Source organism: Lissotriton helveticus, chromosome 8 (assembly GCF_964261635.1).
Source record: "Lissotriton helveticus chromosome 8, aLisHel1.1, whole genome shotgun sequence".
Classification (NCBI taxonomy): Eukaryota; Metazoa; Chordata; class Amphibia; order Caudata; family Salamandridae; genus Lissotriton; species Lissotriton helveticus.
Window position 1 is genome coordinate 1,189,807,261 of NC_136069.1, and position 21,488 is coordinate 1,189,828,748.

A 21,488-nucleotide genomic window follows, 5' to 3' on the forward strand; every position below is an offset into this window, starting at 1 on the left:
CCTTGTGTGCGGGACTATGAAGATGCAGGAGGCCATCATGCCTATCAACTGCATGAACACTCTCGCTGGCAGGGAGTGTTGCGGTCTGAATCTTTGGAGCAGTGACTGAATGCTGTTGATTCTGACTGCGTTTGGCTGAGCCATAGCAGTCAGGGTGTTTATTGTCGCGACTTTGGGTAATTCAGCGAGAACCCCAGACTGTGAAGGAGTTGAATAGTGCGGGACATGTGTGAGGCGCACTGTGTTTCCGACTTTGCTTGTACGAGCCAGTCGTCGAGGTACGGGTATACATGTATGTTCTGTCTCCTGAGGTGCGCCGCCACCGCCGCCAGACACTTCGTAAACACTCTGGGGGCAGTAGTCACTCCGAAGGGTAGCACTTTGAACTGATAGTGCTTGTTGTGAATGGTAAACCTGAGGTATTTTCTGTGGGATGGGTGGAGTGGGATGTGGAAGTAAGCATCCTTGAGGTCTAAGGTTGCGAGGAAGTCCCCCTGGTTGAGAAGGGGAAGTATCTGTTGTAGTGTCAGCATGTGGAAATGTTCTGACAGTATATACATGTTGAGAGGGCGTAGATCCAGAATGGGTCTGAGGGATCCGTCCTTTTTTGGGATGAGGAAGTACAGGGAATAGACCCCTGTTCCTTCCTCCTCCAGTGGCACGAGTTCGATTGCTCCTTTTTGCAGCATTACTAGCACTTCCTGCTGCAATAAGTGCAAGTGCTCTGCCCACATAGGACGGTGTCTTGGGGGAATGTTGGGAGGAGTGGATGTTAACTCCAAACAATACCCGTACTGGATTAGTTTTCTCACCCACCTGTCCGTGGTGATGGACGACCAAACCGGCAGGAACTGCTGGAGTCTTCCCCTGACAGGTGTTGGATGGTCGGGGGCAGTGACAGGGAGTCACTGTTTGTTTGCGGCAGAGGAATGGGAGTTGGTGTTCCCTCTGCCTCTGCCTTTGGCACTGTTACCTCGGTAACCCCCTCTACCTTGCTTGGGGTACGAGGATTGCGCACCACCTTTGGTGAATTGTGTTTGTTGCCCCATGTGTCCTCTGGTAACACTACGCGCACCTGAGCGACGAAAAGTGTTGCCCCTGAACTGTTGCGATTGAAGTGCCCCCATGGACTTAGCAGTCTCGTTGTCCTTTTTAATCTTCTCAAGTGTGGTGTCTACATCTGGGCCAAACAGTCTGTCAGGATGGACGGGCTGGTTGAGGATTGTAGTCTGGATGTCAGGCTTAAATCCAGATATACGAAGCCAGGCTTGGCGCCGTAGCATGACGCTAGTGTTGATTCCTCTAGCCGCTGTGTCCGCTACATCAAGTGCGCATTTTATTGCAGCGTTTGATATAAGCTTTCCCTCTTGTATCAGCATTTCTCCAGCTTCTTTATACTCATCAGGCAGATGTTGAAGGAGCTGTTCTAGGGTGTCGTAATGCGCCCTATCGTAACGCGCTAACAGTGCCTGTGTGTTTGCGATACGCCATACATTAGCAGCCTGCGCAGCCACCCTCTTGCCAGATGCCTCAAGCACTTTTGACTCCTTGTCTGGGGGAGGAGCTTCACCAGTCGTTTGGGAGTTTGCCCTCTTGCGGGCATTTGCGACCACCAGCGAATCCAGAGGCAACTGTCCCCGAATATAGGCAGGGTCTCCAGGCGCAGGCCTGTATTTCTTTTCAATACGTGGGTTTACCACTCTCGCTCTTGTAGGTTCTTTAAAGATCTCTGGCGCATGTTTAAGGACACCTTTCAACATAGGAAGTGTTTTGACTGTTCTTTTGGAGACAGAGAAAGTGTCAAACAGGAAATCCTCTTCCACTGGGTCAGCATGCATATCTACATTATGATTTGCAGCTGCCCTCTCAATTAAAGCATTGAAAGCTGCTGAATCCTCAGTTGGTGATGTACGTGCCCCAAAACCTTGTGGGTCCTGCACCACCTGATGACTCCCCTGGTCCCCAGCGTCGTCATATGAGTCCTGATTCACATCAGGGTCATTGCCAGTAGGGAAGTTGTATTGTTCATCTTGGTCATCATCCTCACCCCCTGATTGGTTGGGGGAAGGTGTTGGACTCCTCCTTGGGGGAGGTTGCAGAGGTTCAACAAGGGCAGGTATGTCCTGTGTTTGCCTTTTCTTTTTCAGTGGAATTACAAACGACTCCAGTGGCTGGGAACTTATCTTTCTCTTATAAAGTGTCATTATCCCTGTGTGGGCATCGATATAATGCTCCCGTTTGTCATCAGATGCTGATTGTTGAGGCAAAATAGCACTGGACGTGGAATGTTCCGAAGTCCCCGAGCTCTTCGGCACCGTTTGGGGTGCAAACGCCTTTGGTGGCACCTTTGGCGATAGTGTGTAGATAAGTTTCGTCGACTTTTTGGCAGGTGGCTCCATCGGTTTCGGATCCGATGGCGCAGTCTTCGTCGACGGCAGGGCTTTCACCTGAATCCTCTTGAGCGACTTGGTGACCTGTTTAGTAAATGAAGCCGAGGGTTTGACGACTGATGCTTCATGTCCGTCCGCTTTGGAGGCCTTCGGCGTGGCAGAAGAAGGCACCGATGAATCCTCGACTCCAACGGTTCGCTGCCCTGCAGCTTTTTTAGGCGCCGACGCCGTCGATGCAGAGCCGGTGTCTTTGTGCCGAGGAGTAACGGCTCCGGCGGTCGGATCTTGGCCTTTAGTGGTCTTCGCTTCGACCGTCTGTTTGGAGGTTGACGCTCCAGCCGTCGAGACGTGATGGACCACCTTCTTCGAGGACGTGTCCTTGGCCACCGCGTGTGGCGCCGGTGACTCGGCGGCCTTCTTCGGCTTCGTAGGTCCTAAGGGCGACGGAGTCTTAGACGGAGCCGGCTTCGTAATTTTGGACGGGACGTCGGCCATTTTAGATGTCGTCGAATCCGTTTGTTTCGGTTTCGTTTTCGACGTGTCTTCGGCCATCTTAGCCGTTGTCGAGACCGTAGGTTTCGGTTTCGGTTTAGGCATGACGTCGGCCATCTTAGATGTCGTCGACTGTACTGGTTGCGGTTTCAGTTTCGATACGCGCAACAACGGCTCCTCCGGTGTATCCGTGGCCGGGTCCGAAGGCGGGGCTGGGGATATCGGTGCAGGGTCGTGGGTAAGGCCGAGTGGCGATCCCGTGACCTGAGCCTGAGTCGAGTAACTTTCGGGGCATAGCTCTTCCTCTGAGCTATCTTCCGCGGCCCCATAGACTTCTTCGTCGTCCCCTACCTCATCGACGTATTCAAGGTCTTGGCTCTGTCCTTCGATGTATTCGTCTGGATCGGCCTCGACCTCCGTTGATGGCGGTGAAATTTGAAGATGATGGCTTAGGCCTTCTTCTGCGGGGTCGTCGAATATGTCGTCGGGTGCCGGTGCTGCGTGCAAGGCCTCGAGGCGCGCCGCGCGCCGATGCTTGAGTGTCTTCTTTGACCTGAATTTAGAGCAGGCCATGCAGTTGTCCTCGTCGTGATCCGGCGAGAGACATTTATTACAAACTGGATGCACGTCGATGTGTGGGTACTTGGACCCACACACGGGGCAGCGCTTGAACGGACTCCGTTCCATGATGATGTCGTCGGTGTCTCGCTGCGAGTACAGGGCCTCGATGTCCGAAGAGTAGCAACTCCCCAGAAGTCCGACACGAAGAGTCGGACGATGCACGAGACCGTTCGCAACAATACCGACGCGAGTATCGAAGGCCTTTTGGCCTTAAGGAAGTAAGTGTTCGATTCCGACAAGGAGGCGTCGAAATCACATCCGAACCCAATGGCGGAAAAAAACAATCTGGGGATGGAGCCGATGCCCATGCGCACTGTAGTCCAGGGGAGGAGCCACCTATCTCGTGATACTTCGAAGACTCTTCCAGGACAACAATGTGCAATCATCCGGACCCAACACTAGGCGGCGATCTATGCATTAGATATGAATTTAGCAGCCCACATGCCTCAAACTCTATCTTTTTCGATTCCATCAATGCTGAGGGCCAGCGAAAATTCCAAAGGATTTCTTTAACACAGCTTGTACCACGCAACTGAGCAAGATTCAACAACAGTTATCAAACTTGATCCTGTAAACAGAGTAGCATCATACTGACCACAATTACAACTTTTTCCAGTTTCTGTTAGCAGGGAGGGCCAACAGAACAGCCAGGGGTAATTTCTATGAATTAAGCTAGATTGTAAGAATTATCTGTGGTTTACTAACTTATTACAGGCATTTATATAAGCCCTGCCCTTTGCTTCATCTAATGATGTGCAATTTAGGTAAACAAGAAACTACCATATGGTAGCAATAGACACTTTTTACAATACTGTTACTTCTATTCTTTCGTCCTATTTTCTGTACAGGTAGTTGGAATCTCTAGGCTTAGTAACTTAGCTTCCTTTGTAGCTTTCCTGTGTTCATCTAAGTCTGGTTCGAGTAAAAGTACAACACTATTTCATCTGTTTTTCTGGCAATTTTGATAAGAATAAAGAAGGAAAATGCTACTTACCCGTATGCATCTGTTCTTGGCATGTAGAGCTGCAGCGTTGCACACTATGCATAGATTGCCACCTAGTGTTGGGCCCAGATGTTTGCAGTTTGTTTTGTTGTAGAAAAGTCTTTGGAAGTCACAGGATAGGTGACTCCTCCTTTGGATGATACTGGGCATGGTCATCGGCTCCATCCCCAGATTGTTTTTCGCCATTAGGGAAGTGATGGAGCTGTATAAGAGATAGTGATGTCCATGTGATATGTATCTAATTAAGATAATACTGGAACAGATAAAGGTAGCCGGGGAGGCGGGTGGGCGTGTGCAACTCTGCAGCTCTACATGCCAAGAACAGATGCATACTGGTAAGTAGCATTTCCCGTTCGAGGCATATGAGCTGCAGATTGCACACTATGCATAGATTACATAGCAGTTCCCACACCTAGCGGCGACCACCAGTATCTGTTGCAGTTGTTTGAAACAGAGTTTTTAGTACAGCCTGGGCCACAGTGGCTTGTTGTTTAGTTTGCACATCTACACAGTAATGCATTGTGAATGTGTTCGGTGTAGACCATGTAGCTGCTTTGCATACGTCATCTAGGGGAATGTTCCCTAAGAATGCCATTGAAGCCCCTATCTTCCAGGTAGAATGGTCTTTTGGTGGGATTGTTAATGTGCATTTGGCTTTTTGATAACATATTTGTATACATTCAACAATCCACCTAGCGATCCCGGACTTTGAAATGGGATTGCCTTTATGTGGCGGTGAGAAAGACACAAAAAGTTGTTTTGTCTTACGAAAAGCTTGTGTCCTTTCAATTTAGTACAGTAATGCTCTCTTGACATCTAAAGTGTGTAGAGCTCTTTCTGCTACTGTTTGAGGCTGCGAGAAAAATACAGGCAGCTCAACAGATTGATTTCGATGAAAAGGGGAAATGACTTTTGGAAGGAATTTTAGATTAGCACTAAGAACCACTTTGTTATGATGCATTTGCAGAAAGGGTTCCTGAATGGTAAATGCTTGTAGTTCACTAACCCTTCTGAGAGACATAATGGCTATTAGGAAAGCTACTTTCCAGGTTAGAAATTGCAATTCACATTTATGTAATGGTTCAAAGGGAGGTCCCATTAACCTTGTGAGAACCACATTTAAATTCCACACTGGTGCAGGTGGTGTTCTGGGAGGAATTATTCTTTGAAGTCCTTCCATGAAAGATTTAATGGCTGGCACTTTAAAAAGAGCTAGATGTTGCCTATTTTGCAAGTATGCCGCAATGGCTGCAAGGTGTAACCTGATAGACTTGTAGGCTAAGTTACACTTTTGAAGGTGCAATAAATATCCGATGATGTGTTGAATAGACATGTTTAAAGGATTAATTTGGTTGTTCTGGCAGTATATGACAAACCTTTTCCACTTAGCAGCGTAACATGCTCTAGTGGTGGGGCGTCTAGCTTCTTTGATAACGTTCATACATTCTGTAGGAAGGTTCAGGTAACCAAATTCTATGACCTCAGGAGGCAGATCGCTAGGTTGAGCGGAGCTGGATACGGGTGTCTGATATCTCCATGGTTCTGCGTTAATAGCCGTGGAGATAGGTTTAGTTTTTGGTGTGGCACTACAGACATTTGTAACAGCGTGGTGTACCACGGTTGTCTGGCCCAAGTTGGAGGGATTAGGATGAGCGTTAGGGAATGTGGCTGTAGTTTGCGTACCACTAAAGGAAGTAGTGGGAGAGGAGGAAAAGCGTACGCAAATAGTTTTGACCAGTTCATCCATATCGCATTGCCTTTGGACAATGGGTGTGGGTATCTGGCGGCAAAGTTTGGGCATTTTGCATTTTCGTGGGTGGCAAAGAGGTCTATTTGAGGTTGTCCCTACATTTGAAAGAACGGATGAAGAACTTGTGGATGAAGTTCCCACTCGTGGATTTGCTGAGTTTGTCGACTTAGCAGATCTGCCATAGTGTTTTGCACTCCTGGGACGTGTTGGGCTAATCGGAAGATCTTTAGTGGTATAGCCCATCTCCATATCTGCTGTGCTAACAGAGAGCTGCAGAGAGTGTGTCCCTCCTTGTTTGTTTATGTAGTACATAGCTGTCATATTGTCTGTGCGGACTAACACAGCTTTGCCTGACACTTGAGTTTGAAAAGCTTTTAGGGCTAGAAACACAGCTAGTAACTCTAGGTGGTTGATGTGAAGTAGCTTTTGTTGCGGTGTCCACCTGCCTTGCATGAAGTGATGCAGGAGGTGGGCTCCCCAGCCGGAGAGCGATGCGTCATCTGTCTTGACAATTTGAGGAACTGGCTCTAGAAACGGTCGCCCTTTGGAAAGGTTTTTGGTGTTCCACCATTGCAGAGAACGATGAGTCTGACCGTCTACAAACACTAGGTCTGTCAGTTGACCTCGAGCCTGGTTCCATTGGCGTGCTAGGCACTCTTGAAGTGGACGCATTTGCAATCTTGCGTGAGGTACTACAAATATGCAAGATGCCATCATTCCTATGAGCTGCATGAACACTCAAGCTGGTAGCGAGTGTTGTGGCTTGAATTTTGTTAGGTGAGTTTGTACGCTTGTTATCCTTGCTGGAGAGGGATAGGCTAGTGTTAGTTGGGTGTTTATTGTAGCGCCGAGATACTGTTGCATGTGTGAGGGTTGTAGATACGACTTGGTGTGATTTACTGTGAATCCCAAGTCGTGAAGCAGTTGAATGGTAGCGTGAGTGTGTTGTACACACTGGCTGTATGAGCTGGCTTTTATGAGCCAGTCGTCCAGATATGGGAAGACATGAATATGCTGTCTTCTTAAGTGTGCTGCTACTACTGCTAGGCATTTGGTAAACAACCTTGGCGCTGTTGTGACTCAGAATGGGAGCACTTTGAACTGGTAGTGCTGCCCGTCTAGCACAAATCTGATATTTTCTAGGCGCTGCGTGGATGGGAATATGGAAGTAGGCGTCCTTGAGATCTAGAGTGGCAAGGAAGTCGTTTAGTACCAGTAGTGGAAGGACCTGTTGAAGTGTGACCATATGGAAATGGTCCGACTGAATGTAAACGTTTAGAGGTCAGAGGTCTAGGATGGATCTTAGAGATACGTCCTTTTTTGGTATTAGGAAATATAGCGAGTATACTCCTTTGTTTTTCTGGTGCTCTGGAACTATTTCTATTGCATTTTTCTGCAGGAGGGATATTACCTCTTGTCTGAGAAATGTTAAATGTTCCTGTGACATTGGATGCTGCTTGGGTGGTATGTTTGGGGGGTAGATTTTAGTTCCAGACAGTAACCCGATTGAATTATTTGTAACACCCACCTGTCTGCTGTGATGTTTTCCCAGGCTGGCAGGTATTGTTGGACTCTTCCCCCGACAGGAGTTGAATGGGACGGGGGAAGGGGAAGGGAGTCATTGGGCAGGGGTAGAGGCAGAGTGGGAGTTGTTATTTTTACCTCTGCCCTTGTTATTGTTACCCCTGTACCCACCGCCTTTGGTAGCCCTTGCCGTAAGTGGACTGTTTGGGGGCTTTGTATGAGGTAGAAGCTGTGTCTGAGGAATATCCTCTGGTGGCACCTCTATAGGATGAGCGACGAAAAGAACGTCTGGGAGCCTGCGACTGCAGGGCTCCCATAGATTTGGCGGTGTCTGTATCTTTCTTAATGTTTTCAAGAGATACATCCACATTGGGTCCAAATAGGTGTTGCTCATCAAAAGGTTGATTAAGAATGGCACTTTGTACCTCAGGTTTGAATCCTGATATATGTAGCCAGGCGTGTCTGCGTAGTAAGACGCTGGTGTTAACTGCTCTAGACGCAGTATCCGCTGCGTCAAGGGCACACCTGATGGAGGTGTTTGTAATGTTTTTACCCTCTTGGATGAGTTTGTGTGCTCTATCCTTGTACTCGTCAGGGAGGTGCCTCATTAGTGACTCTAACTCGTCATAATGTGCTCTATCATATCTGGCTAGCAATGCCTGTGTGTTGGCGATACGCCACATGTTTGCTGCTTGAGACGCAGTTCTTTTCCCTTATGCGTCCAGTAACTTAGACTCTTTATCTGGTGGGGGCAGCATCACCTGATGTTTGCGAGTTTGCTCTCTTACGTGCGTTGGAAACTACAAGTGAGTCTAGTAGTACTGGCCCTTTAATATATGTCGGGTCTGAAGGGGCGGCTTTATATTTCTTTTCTATACGAGGGTTAATGACTGGAGTTCTGCCTGGGTCTTTGAAGACTTCAGAAGCCTGTTTAATTACTCCCTTAAGCATTGGTAAAATGGATGTAGACCTTTGTGCGTTATCAAAGGTATCCATCAGGAATTCTTCGTCTACAAGGTCTGTATGTATGTCTACCCCGTGATATTGTGCAGCCCTGTGTATCAATTCGTTAAACCCTATAGTTTCTTCTGGTGGGGAAGGCCTTGAGGGGTACAAGTCATCCTGAGGGACATTTTGGGACATCTGGAGTGGTATAATCATCCCATGGGTCAGGTGTTCCTGTAGGTGTAGCTGGATCAGGCATGTTACCCCCCCATATCATCAGAGCTATCATCCTATGGTCTATATAGGATGCTGGGGAATGCTGTGGTATGGGAGCATGTGGTGATGGCATAGGTGGAGGAGAAGGGGAAGGCAGTCTTAAAGGCGAGGTAGCCATGTCCTTCTTCTTTGCATGCGGAGCTGGAGCTGGTATGTCCAGTGGTCGCTTCTTTGAGGCCAAAATCAACTGTCCAGTGATTGGGTTTCTAGCCAGAGTCTTTTGAGCAGGGTCTGGATAATGTAAGTCTTTTGCCGGAGGCCGATCTTTTGGTGCTGGATAAGGTTTCGGCACCGAAGCGGCTTGCTTTGTTTTTTTGACAATGTTCTTTGTCAGGGAAGCAGGAGTTTTTATCGGCTCCGAAGGTTTTCTCAGCTCCGAATGTTTTTTTTGTTCCGATGGTTTTTTCGGGTCGGGTGTTGTTTTTGGAATCCGAAGCTTTGCTTGGTTCCGACCTGGGTTTCCGTGCCGAAGGAGTTGTGGGTTTCGGCGCCAATGGTTTGGACGTCGGCGTAGCCGGTGTCGATGTCTTTTTCGGTGCCGGTAAGTTGGCGCCGGCACCATGCGAAGGCTGACTCGAGCCCGAGTCGCCTAAAGGCTTAATTGGCTTCTTAGCCGGGCCCGAAGGTGGGGCAGTCGAAGCGGAGTGTCGGTGTGCACCCGAGGGTGTAACCGGGGCCTTTTTGGAGGTGTCGAGGAAGGGTCGGGGGTCTTACGTACGACCCGCTGCGCTGGAGTGATGTCCTCGACATCCGAATCGTTCTTCCTGTTCAGAACCGCTGAAAGATGTGGTCCAGAATGGAAGTTGAAGATCGAGCCATTGTTCTTCTCGCTCTTCGGTCCCAGATAGTCTTTTTGGAGCTGAAAGAGGCACAAGCTGAACAGTCCTTTGCCTCGTGCTCCGGAGAAAGGCAGAGGTTACACATCTCATGAAGGTCGGTGTGGGGAAACTTCGACCCACATTGAAATGAAAAAAAAATTTGTAAAGCGCAGTAGCTACCCTGAGGCGTCCTAGCGCTGTAGACTTGTGGATAGTGGGGGTCGGGGAGAAGATTATTCAGGGTGTGAGAAGAGCAGGGTTTTTAAATGCTTGCGGAAGGATAGATTAGGTTCTGCGCGCAGGTAGTGGGGAAGGGAGTTCCAGAGCCTTGATGCGTTGTATGAAAAGGACCGGCATCCGCATCTGGCTCTCTTAATCCTGGGAACTGTCACCAGGAGAGAGGATGATGATCTGAGGTGTCTGGCGGGGCTGTAGGCAGTGATCAAGGAATGATTGATTGCAGCTCCGGTTTTCCAATATGCTCGGTGGGTGATACAGAGGGTCTTTAACTCAATTCTTTGTCTCACCGGGAGCCAGTGGAGGCTCCTCAGGCCGGTCTTTACCGAGACGACGGGGGATTTGGAGTAATGTGCGCACCTCACAGTTCTGCACGATCTGGAGCGTGTTCAAGGTGGACTGGGGGGCTTCGAAGTACAAGGCATTTCCAAAATCCAACCTGGAAAGAACAAGTCCCTGGATCATTATTTTCCTGGCTTGGAAAGGCAGTAAAGGGAGGACACTTCTTGAATGGCGTCCTTTCCATGAGCTGGAGTTGAGGCCTAGTTAGGCCCGAAGGCCGTTGACGACGGCTGGAATCGAAGTATTCGACGTTGAAGAATAGCATCGAGTGGAAACGCGTTCGGAACTTATTTTCGGAAAGTTGGTGAGGATTGCGCGCCGAAGGAATTCACATCCGAGCCCGGTGGCGGAAAAAAACAATCTGGGGATGGAGCCGATGACCATGCGCAGTATCATCCAAAGGAGCAGTCACCTATCCTGTGACTTCCAAAGACTTTTCTACAACAAAACAAACTGCAAACATCTGGGCCCAACACTAGGTGGCAATCTATGCATAGTGTGCAATCTGCAGCTCATATGCCTCGAACACAGTGATATGTTTGTAAATATATCTATGCAAAAGTTGTGTTTTATCATATAATTTGTTAAAACTGAAATAATTAAATAGACATGTTTCACAATGCAATGTTATAATGTAAATGCAGCTGCAACTTCAACAAACAGAACAAAAACAGATACCTTGACTGGTGGAATCAGGAGTTGGGTGTTCTGTTTTAGCTGATAAATCAACAGGTTGGTCATCCGTCGCTGAGGAAGATTGAACCTTCTGTGAGGAGTCAGAGGTAGAATCTGGTTCCATTTCTGACTTAACACTTGGGAGGACAAGTGCTTCACCTTCATTTGAGCTTACTACATCAGCTGAGCTGCTGACTTCTTCATTTGGGGATTTCTGAGGGATAAATAAATAAAACGTTCAATGTATAATGCATTTCTCTCACATACAAAAGACGTGGCAGGATATCAGTTATTTACAATGAATCATTTAAAAACAATTTTACAAGTAGTCAAAACAGAGGAAAACTTGCAATATTGAATCAAACGAGGGAGAAAACAATTGAAGCTTTTCCAGTGGAATAACTGGTCTCCAAAAATAATAAAATACAAGTGTTAAGTAATGGTAACACTGCAGCATACTGACCAAACTGAAGCAAAATATATTCTAGAATTGGAACATGCTTGTTTAAATAAATACTCACATGGCAAATTCAAAAGATTTGTATTGACTGACTTATCTGGCAATGGTACAGACAACTTGGTAGGCCCTTGCTACATAAACCAAGGTTACACTGGACATGAAGCCAATAAATGCAACAAATAAAATGAACAACAGAAGTTTGTTCTTACTTACCTTTTAAAATGGTGCTGGACGCAATGGAGATCAGAGGCACCAAGTCTCACTTTATTCTGTGCTAATTGATTTCTTTAGTTCCTCCCAAATGTACGGATTAGGTTGCAGAAGGGATCTTTCAAGGACATACTATCAACTACTCTCTTTTCAAATCTTTGATGTTGGCCCTCCTTATACTACTGTCTTCCTACTAACACTCTCTCCATCCAGCACAAGTGAAGAATGATTTGCTGATTCCTAACCAGTGTTCTGTTAAAAGGATCTTATTCTTACTGATTATCAATTTCATTTGAACAGCCTGTTCGGGGTATGGCTTGGCATTCTTTAAATATGATACTCTTAAATGTTGTTAATAATTTATGTAAACTATTATCCTTTTGTTCCAACATTTCAAGCATCAGCTTAAGTCTTCCAATGGACGTGTGTAGCCATAAGTGCCTTGTGAGCAATCATGTTAGCAATAAAATTGTGTGATTTAATGTTTACCGCTGAAACAGTTGCAGCCAGTTATGTTTTTGCAAGGTAGTCTAGTTTTATGGATTAGTTATATCACTTTCATTTTTCAACTTAGCTTTGTGAAGTTAAGTAAATAATCTGTATGTTTACTGTACTGTGTGCTTGTGGTTTTACAACTATATGCAGATTAATAAAATAGAGAAATATTTTTTTATAGGCATTTTTTTTAACTGTAGCTCCAATGACGAAACAGATATGCAGTTGAGTAAACGCATTTTGAAGAAAATATGAAACAGTTTGCGAAACAAGAAAGTTTTTAACATGATGGAGATTTAAAGGGAATGTTCACCGAGTGGCTCAGTAGTATGTGCACCCTACTCAGATTTCTCTTTGCAATTAGGATCTGTAGGGTTTTGGTATTACCCACAGTACACACAGCAATCAAGTTTCTTGCTGAAGACATCGCGTGTAATGGCTGGAGACCAAGAGAGGGGTACTGTGCTGTGAATGTCACCAAAAGTGCATCCCTCAATTTGGCCAGTGGCACCTGTACCCACAACACGTCAACTCACCTAACCCTGGGGAAGGAACAGTCCGGCAGCTATAGCAGCTTTTTAGTAATTGGGTTCTGGACTCTTTCCCCCATCCCTAACTCAAACAATACCTCCCTGAGAAAACAAGGATTATTCGCCTATGCTGCCCCGAGAATCTAGTGCCAAAGGGTGTACTATGCCTAGTTTGCACAGCCATAGTATGACAGACACCAGTGATAAAAAGACCCTCAGGACACTAGTGACAAAATACCTGAACCAGTGCTCTGTCACAGCAGAATATGGGAAACGCCACCTGACATACTTATGGAAGATAGGGAGGACTGGAATAAAGAAAGTTGAAACATGTTTACTAGGTTTCACGTTGCATTATAACATAGGGTAGTTTAAAATGTATAGACCTAGCTCTATTACTGGCAAAGAGGGATATCCCTGTGTCTGGGAAATGGGAGAAAGAGAGAAAGAAAGGTAGAAAGAAAGGTAGAAAGAGAGAAAGAAAGGTAGACATAGAGAAAGAAAGGTAGAAAGAGAGATAAAGAGAAAGAGAGAAAGAGAGAGAGTGAAAGAGAGATGGAGAAAGAGAAAGCGAGAGAGATGCAGAAAGAGAAAGAGAGGGGGAGAGGGGGAGAGGGGGAGAGAGGGGGAGAGAGGGTGAGGAAGAGGGAGAGGGAGAGGGAGAGAGAGATAGATAATAGTGCTTTCTAAAGACCGATCATGGTGAAGAACCGGGTTTTCAAGTACCCAGCGGCGTCAGGGACACGCCCAAAAGTCCTCTAGGTTCCCTTGCCTTGGTATACAGAGACACGGAATACTTCTAGGTGGCGTCAGAGATCAAATTTATTAGCTGCAGCTAGTAGCAGAAATCCCAGCAACACAACACGGTGTACAACTCAAGAAACTGCTCAATTTTACTAAGGCGAGACATCCCTATGTATACACAAAAAGGTACATTTAAAATGCACGCCCCTGCACCAAAATTCAACCAATAGAAAATACATGACATCACACAGCATCATACAGTAAAGCTCATTTTACAGTGTCCCAACCCACAAGTTAATATTTAGGCATATCTAAATAATAATCTGGAAGGCCCGCACAAACCCTTAATTGAAAGCGTAACCCATGAAATGAAGAAATAGTCAAGAAAAGTAGTTTCAGATAATGTGCAGGATAACAGACGTAAAGGAACTTAAAAGTTAACAAATGTCTTGAATAGTGATTGGAAAAGCAAATAACGATCTTGCAGGGAAATTGGCTTGGCGGGGTCAATTCCAGGTTAAAGGCCAGCTTCTGAAATTAACTCCAGTGCACGAAGAAATCCTTGGTTAATGCGTATGATTCACAATAGGTCAGACTGCTTTGCTCACAGACTAACTTCTAAGGCCTACATAAAAAGTAACACCAGATGGCAGTCACGACACATGGCAAAAACCCATGTTTCAGGAAAGAAAGTCTTAAGAAAAGAAACCATTTAGATATTGTTTAAGATAAGATATGTGCAAGGAACATTAAAAGTTAACGAGGTCCTGAACAGTGATTGAAAATCTCAGCTAACGATCAGCTAGTGAAACAGGTTTTGCAAAAGGTCAGTTTCAGGTGAAAAGGGTTACTCTCTCTCTGCAGTTCATTCAGAGTCAGAGAAACCCAAATTAATATATACACAAACTCAGAAGGCAAAACCACTTGTTTTGGGCCTACTTTACTGGCCTACGTGAGGGCAAAACTAAAATGCAGTCAGGTTTGAGAATTACAGAACCACAATGGGAAGGAAAATGCTACTTACCAGTATGCATCTGTTCTTGGCATAGGAGCTGCAGAGTTGCACACTATGCATAGATGGCCACCTAGTGTTGGGCCCGGATGTTTACAGTTTGTTTTTGTTGTAGAAAGTCTTTGTAAGTCACGGGATAGGTGACTCCTCCTTTGGGTGATACTGCGCATGGGCATCGGCTCCATCCCCATATTGTTTTTTAAATTATTTTTTCGGCTCCATCTAGTGTGACTCAAGATAGGCTATTTACATGATCTGGATGAGTTAACCTACCACTAGATATGGCAAAGAAGGGTTATGACCTTGAAATTAAAGACAGTACCAGAAGTTACAAGGAGCACCAGAATCCCATATGTAAAAGACCTCAGGTAGCAAAACTCCAATATAACCGAGATTGCACACGTGATGAAGTAATCCAATATCAAAGTGTACCATTTGAATGTGGCACAACATCTGTTAATAAATGATCTTACACTCGTTTGATGGCAGAATTAAAGCTAGATTATTATGCTAATACTGAGCACAATCATTTGGAATAATTTTATGAAGTGAATATTTAGACTCTAAATTGACTATCCCATATGATGGGAATAATTGCTTTATAAGTACCTCACTTATCATAACTAAATGAAAATAATAAGCTTTCAGTTAAGAATGTCCCTTGCTTTCCCACGAACTGTGAGGTTCATTAGGTTGGGGAACAGTTTGGGTGGTGAATCTTGCATATTGACATATTATGTATATATTATCTTATTGTTAATGCGTGTGTTGAGTTTACGTGTAAGCTGACATGTTGCGTGGGAAATGCAGTTCATAATAATGATCATGGAGTACTCAATGCTTAATACTGCAAAACAGATAGTGAAATTGTCGTTATCCATCTCTAGGTTGTTTTGGGTGCACAGTTACTTTCGACTCCATATGAAGCCTAGTTAGCAGTTTTGGGAATTCAGTGCAGTACATCCATGAATCCATCTGCATGCTGTTATGTAGGTAAGTGCTGGATGTGCTGGTGTAGTATGGCTTATAGGGCCATTGTCGACATTTGCTAAGTTAGCATGAGCTTCGCTGCCATGGGCCTGCTTTTGCGCACAACACTGCATGCATATATTTCGCAAAACCCGGTTTGTGCCCCTTTCACATGAGAACTGCCTACCTTGCATGTTCTCTGCTGTGCTCGGAGGATTAGCCTGCACACGCTGTTCAAGGTTAAACAACAATGCCCCTTGTTATTCCGTTCTGGTCAGTCCCTCACACCTAGACATAACATGCTACACACAGCTGCACTATAATGGAAATCGTGTGCTTTAATATTGCAAGCGCAACAAGTATTGAGGCACTTGGAGGGACACCTTTCCTAAGTGAAGAGCTATGCTTGTCCTGAGATGTGAACATTGAATCTATGCCTTGAGGTATGGGGTTCTGCTGACAAAGCCCAGAGGTCTTCTTTTTTTATAATAAACTATCTCTTACCACAGGGAGGGGGGTTAGGTCGTTCAGACCTTCTCAACTGTTTTAATAACATGATATCCCCATTTGTATTCTATGGTATTGTAACACTGCTGACTATATGGTGTTTCGGCATTTTGCTTCGAGTGTTTGCTTGTGTACTGCACCTTAGAGCGCGTTAGTTGAAATAAACATTTCTAAACTATACTGTGTCTCAGATTACTCGCATTGTGGACAAGTATGAGTGAGTGAGCGAAAGTGTGCCTGGCTCCCGCGATTCCCAAGATAGAGTGACGTGTTCTGGGTTGTCTAATCATTGGTAGCTTCGCTGTAGACGGAGAACGAATGAGACACTATAGCTAGTCGGTTTGGGATTTTGGGTACTAATGTTGTAGGTTGGTACACCCCTATTCACTGAGGTCCTGTTTTCCTGTGCATAGTTCTTTATATGTGCAGAATCCCCGCAACACGGCGCCGCCAACCTTTGGTCTGGCACTTATCTGCGAGACGCTTGAGTAGTGCTTGTGCTTGTCCGCAATACCCTCACTTCTGCCTCCGGAGGCGGATGTGAAGGTGCAACCTCCTATTTTGACCTTTTTATAGGTTCTTTCAAGCTTGAATTGTTACAAACAAGGTTTTTCTTTATACTTTTAGCCCTTGTTGTGCTGCCTGATAGTTAAGTTGTACTTTCTAATTTTTGTGATGGGGCATAACATTGCTGCACACAATCGTGCCCCGCTCAGGGACTTCTTAAGAAATTATGGAGTACCTGATGCAGGGGTGTCTTTGATTTTTGTAGTAGAAGCGGACCCTGCGTAACCGTTCGAAGTCTTTGGTCGCCTTTCCGGCGGTGGAAGCGGACAATGTATTTCATGAATTCAACACCGCAGCTGTTCCGATTGCGTATCAACCCTGTCGGACCCTTGAGGTTCCGCTCACAGCTTGGCAACACCTAATTTGGTTTAATGGCTCCCTTTCTCACAAATTCACGCCAGTCCGCATAGGTCCTTTATAAATTGAAGGGGCCACATGGCCGGTGTTAGCTGGGTATGCACCTCACCCGTGTAGGTCAACGACAGCTTCGCTCGATGAGCTGCGCGTGTTGTATACTTCTGATTCGAGTACATAGAGCTGTAATACAGTTTGTGTTGTGTACTTTCCAGGTGGCTCTACCTGGAGTTGTCGCTCAACCTACTGGGGCTGGTGGGGTAACTATCAGTCCCGTTATGGTTAATTCGGTATGGGCAAGTGTTCGGCAAATAAGGATGAATTGCCTTATTGGCTTGCCAAAAATTTGGACAGCTTGAAGCTGTTTTTCCGCTCCTGTAGAAAACCATGGAATTTTAACTATTAGCTTGCCTAAGGACTTGATTCCTGAGTTAGCTGATTGTAACACCTGGGCCAATGTGTTTGCAGCTGTGTATTCGAAGTGTTTCGGCACTCCCTCAATGACCGTCCTCCCCTCCGTGATCAAGCGTGTTCAAGATGAGCATGGCGCTGAAGCGGCGGTGGAACTGGGGATGCGTCTGATGGGAGTGTTTGACGTGGTGGCTGATATGATCCTTGCCAATGTCAAGGGCGATGCAGTAAGCTTTCAAGTCGCTAACAGCTTGGCAGCAGTCCCTGAAGTGGACAAACCACGCAAATTACCAAACATTATTGCAAAGGCTTATAAAACCATTGGCCACAATAGTTTGGGGAATAAACCTTTTACTCAAATGCAAACTCTGGCTCCATCACAGCCGAAAGTTCCCTCTGACACGGATGGACGCCCAGTCTTTTCTAAAAACGAACTAGAGAAACAAAAAAGGGGGCAACAACAACAGAAGCAAGGGTCACGTGCTGGTTCACCGACACATGATTCTTCTGAGCGTTCTTATGACTTGCGCGACCACACGAAAATTAAGACTCCTGATAGATTTCAGGTCCCTGATCAGCGTTCTCCTCGTTCTTCCTAGGACTCATCAGGCTCACAAGTCTGTGGTGGGGAACGGCAGGATCATGGCACGAGTCAGCCAGTTCCAAGGGGACGTGATCAGCCTCATCAGTTTGACGGCAGGGGGAAGCAGAAGGAACAACCAGGTTTCCGTGTCCCTTTTAAAAAAAAAATAAGTTGCCGCTTTGACAGCGAGATATGCCTCAGACTGTGAGAACACGACTGCTGGACTTGACTTGGGCAGTAACCCTGCTAGACAGCACAGCAGAAGTTACAATAGTGCTGGAGGCACTGCGTCCTTGTCTGGAGGCAGCAGCAACTGACAGTTTCATTACTGTGGAGACACCGGACACCGGGCTTGCCCCCCCCCGGATAGAATGTACAATATGGTTTTTCATATAGAGGGTGACATTGAGTCTGTAATCACAGGGATTTTTTTGGGGAGAATCTAACTGCTTCCTACGACGTTCTGCTAGCGGAGGCAGACTGGCTCTCACCTTATGTTCTAGCTGAGGCTCGCGGGAAGGACGTGATCCTTCAGAGTTTTTCGTGTTACGTCCCCAAAGAGCATGCAGAGGCTTTTGCAGCTGAGTGGGCTTTGGCCCTGGCGCCGGCTCTGTACCGTAATCAAGTTGGCTGGGATAAAGATTCACCGCCACATGATATTCCATTGCGGTCAAAGCCTCAACCACAAACCCAATATCCCATACGGCGGGAAAACAAAGGTCCTGTTGCAGATATTCTCACCCAGTTGGAGTACCAAGGAGTGATTGAAACATATGTTCCCCAATGAATAATCCGCTCTTTACTGTAACCAAACCCGATGGGTCATTCCGCATAGTTTTTGATTACCGGCATTTGAACTCGTATTGTCGGACCTTTGCGGTACCGAATACCCATAGATCTGTTTTAGTAGACAGCATAGTTCGTAAAAAATATAAAACGACTGGGGCGTGGCCAAGATGGCGACGTGAGCAGACGGAGGTCTTTGGTGCTCCCGCCAACGGCCGATATAGCTGCAAATACCGGTCCTCCCGGGGTGCCTAGACTGGGAGACCAGTTGTAGCCGGAGCCAGGAGGTGCCCGGGGTGCCTCCGGTGCAAAAGTGCGGAGTCGCTGAGAGGAGGCGAGTGGGGCGGCGGAGCTGCGGCCTGCCCGGGGCTGATAGAGTGGTGCGAGCGGCGGAAGAACGGGGCCGCGGGAGTGAGCTGGAGCCGCCGGGGGACCGGACCGGAGAGGCGTCCTTGGCTGCGGGGCCCTGAGGGAGCGGGCAGCGGTGGGGGCCGGCACCGATTGGAGGCGGAGGACGGAGGCACTCTGTGGCTGGGGGACGTCAGAGTCTTGTGTTCGGCGGAGCGAAGCTGGGAGGAGCAGGCAAGTGGTGCGGGCCTGGACTTCCCTGAGGTGCCGGAGCGACCCCAACGAGACAGCGGTGGCCCTGGTGAGTGGCTGGAGGCGGCGTTTGGGGCAGAGAGGCTGCGGCTTGCCTCGGGCCTGCAGAGTGAGGAGAGGGACAGTGCGTGGGGACCACGAGAGCAAGCAGTTACTGCCCCGGGACCGGTCCAGCATGGCTTCCCCTTGTGCAGGGCCCTGTGAGAGGAGGCAGCGGCGGGGTCTGGCACTGCCTGGCGGCGGAGGACGGCGGCAATCAGCGGCTGGGGGACGCCGGAGCAGGCCTTGGCCGCCATTTTGAGCTGGTCAGAGCAGAGCCTGGAGTGGCTGCCGAGTGGAGTTGGCCGGGGCTCCCCCTTGGCACCAGGAAGATCCCGGCGTGCCGGCGGAGCCCCGGGGTGACCGCCCGAACAGGACAATGCCTGCAGTACGGTGAGCGGCGCGGGGGCTCCCTACTAGCAGCCTGTGAGCAGCGAGGCGGCAGGGACTGGGGAGCAGGGGCCGCTCGGGCCTGGAGTCAGTCAGCACTCGTGTACAGTGAGGAGCAGTAGAGGGGGACTGCCCCGCGGCGGGGGCTGGCACAGCGGAGGCCGGACCAGCGCATCGACGGCCAGTGTTCCCGGGGGCCGGAGTGGTGCAGGACCGCCTGGGGGTACGGACTGAGGTGGTGGCGTTGGACAGCGGTGACAGGAGAGCAGAGGTGGGACACCGTGGACAGTCCTGCGATGAGATATGGCCTTGAGGAGTGGTAGGCCTGTGGTCCTGGAGAGCGTGCTACCACGGTGAGACTGGGTTGCCCACAGGAAGGATAAGTGGTGGGGAGCGGCGAGAGAGGGGGCCTGGTGCGGAGGTGGAGCGACGGTTCTGGGCGCGGCCCGGAGTTGGAGAGGTGCTGTTGGGGACATTCTGCAGTGGGCCGGCAGGTGGAGCAGGTGGCGCGGAGAGCTCACTCATAGCGGAGCGTGCTTGGCCATATCCGAGGGCACGATGTAGCGGGTGGTGACGGAGTGCCGGAGGTGGGCACCGGGGCAACCGACGTGCAATGTCTACTGCCAGAGGCTGCAAGGAAAAGACGGTAAAGGAGCTCTTCGCGAAAGCACAAACGGTCCAGCAAACGGGTGCGATAGCGTCAGCCGTGGTACAGACGGGGCCAGAGGCAGAGGCTAGCTCGGAGCCTATCACAAAAGCATTCTTAGAATCCCTCTTCACAACATTGAGGGAGGACATCCACGCCTTAAAAACAGAGTTTGATGGAGAGATCAGGGATGTGACGAAAGAAGTGGATGGGATCGGCGAGCGGGTGGCGGACTTGGTGAACAAGAGTGACAATAAAGACACTGTACTTGCCGCCCTACAGCAAGAGATTATCCGCCTCCACGATCAGCAAGTAGACCTCTAATTGCACATGGAAGATCTGGAGAATCGTTCTAGGAGGCATAACATCCTTATTCAAAATGTGGCACTGTCGGAGACCACCAAGGACCTGTTTCAGTTTGCACGGGAACTCTTCAATCACGTCCTGGGTCGCCCACTGGAATCTGAGGTACGCCTTGACCGGGCGCACTGGCGTCGCCGGCTCCACCCCCGACATTCTGGTCTGCATCCAGGATTATCGCACGAAGGAGGAGATATTGCAAAAAGCGCGACAGATGCAACCTCTCTCATTCAAAGGCCACTTCCCACTGCTGTTTCAGTACTTGGCTGCCCTCACGTTGCACAAGCGGCGTCTCTTCAAGGGTATGGGTCTGTAGTTAGTGACCACTCCACGGGGCCTGGGGCGGGGCTGTGTTCACGCGCTGCTACACCACATGCCTCTTTGACCTTGATATGGCTAGTCCGATGTTCCCTTGGTTAGATGCCTGTCGGGGATCTTATAATACTTACACTTAATGTTCGGGGACTGAACAACCCAGTCAAGCGGAGGGCAGTGCTGTCATGTTTAGAGCACTCACAAGACATTTGTCTCCTACAGGAGACACATCTCCTCCCCAAGGATCGCCTTAGATCACGTAGGTTCCCCTATCAGTTCTTCTCCTCGAGCCCCACTAAGAAGGCCGGTGTTACGATCTTGGTGGCCCAGAAGTTTAGGGGCAGGGTGTTACACAAAACTGCGGAGATTAAAGGGAGACTGTTAGCCTACAGTTTTTCGATTGGGGGCGCCACTCTCACGATAGGCACTGTATATGG

General features: G+C 48.0%; 1 protein-coding gene across 2 annotated transcripts in view; it reads right to left on the minus strand.

Moving 5' to 3' along the window:
- Positions 1-21,488, minus strand: part of LOC144773229 (E3 SUMO-protein ligase RanBP2-like) — an 827,846-nt gene that overhangs the window by 75,813 nt on the left and 730,545 nt on the right. For both annotated transcript variants that reach the window (XM_078658128.1, XM_078658127.1), the window contains exon 24: positions 11,077-11,287. In XM_078658128.1, coding sequence (XP_078514254.1) covers positions 11,077-11,287 — 211 coding nt within the window. The remainder of the gene's footprint in view (positions 1-11,076; positions 11,288-21,488) is intronic.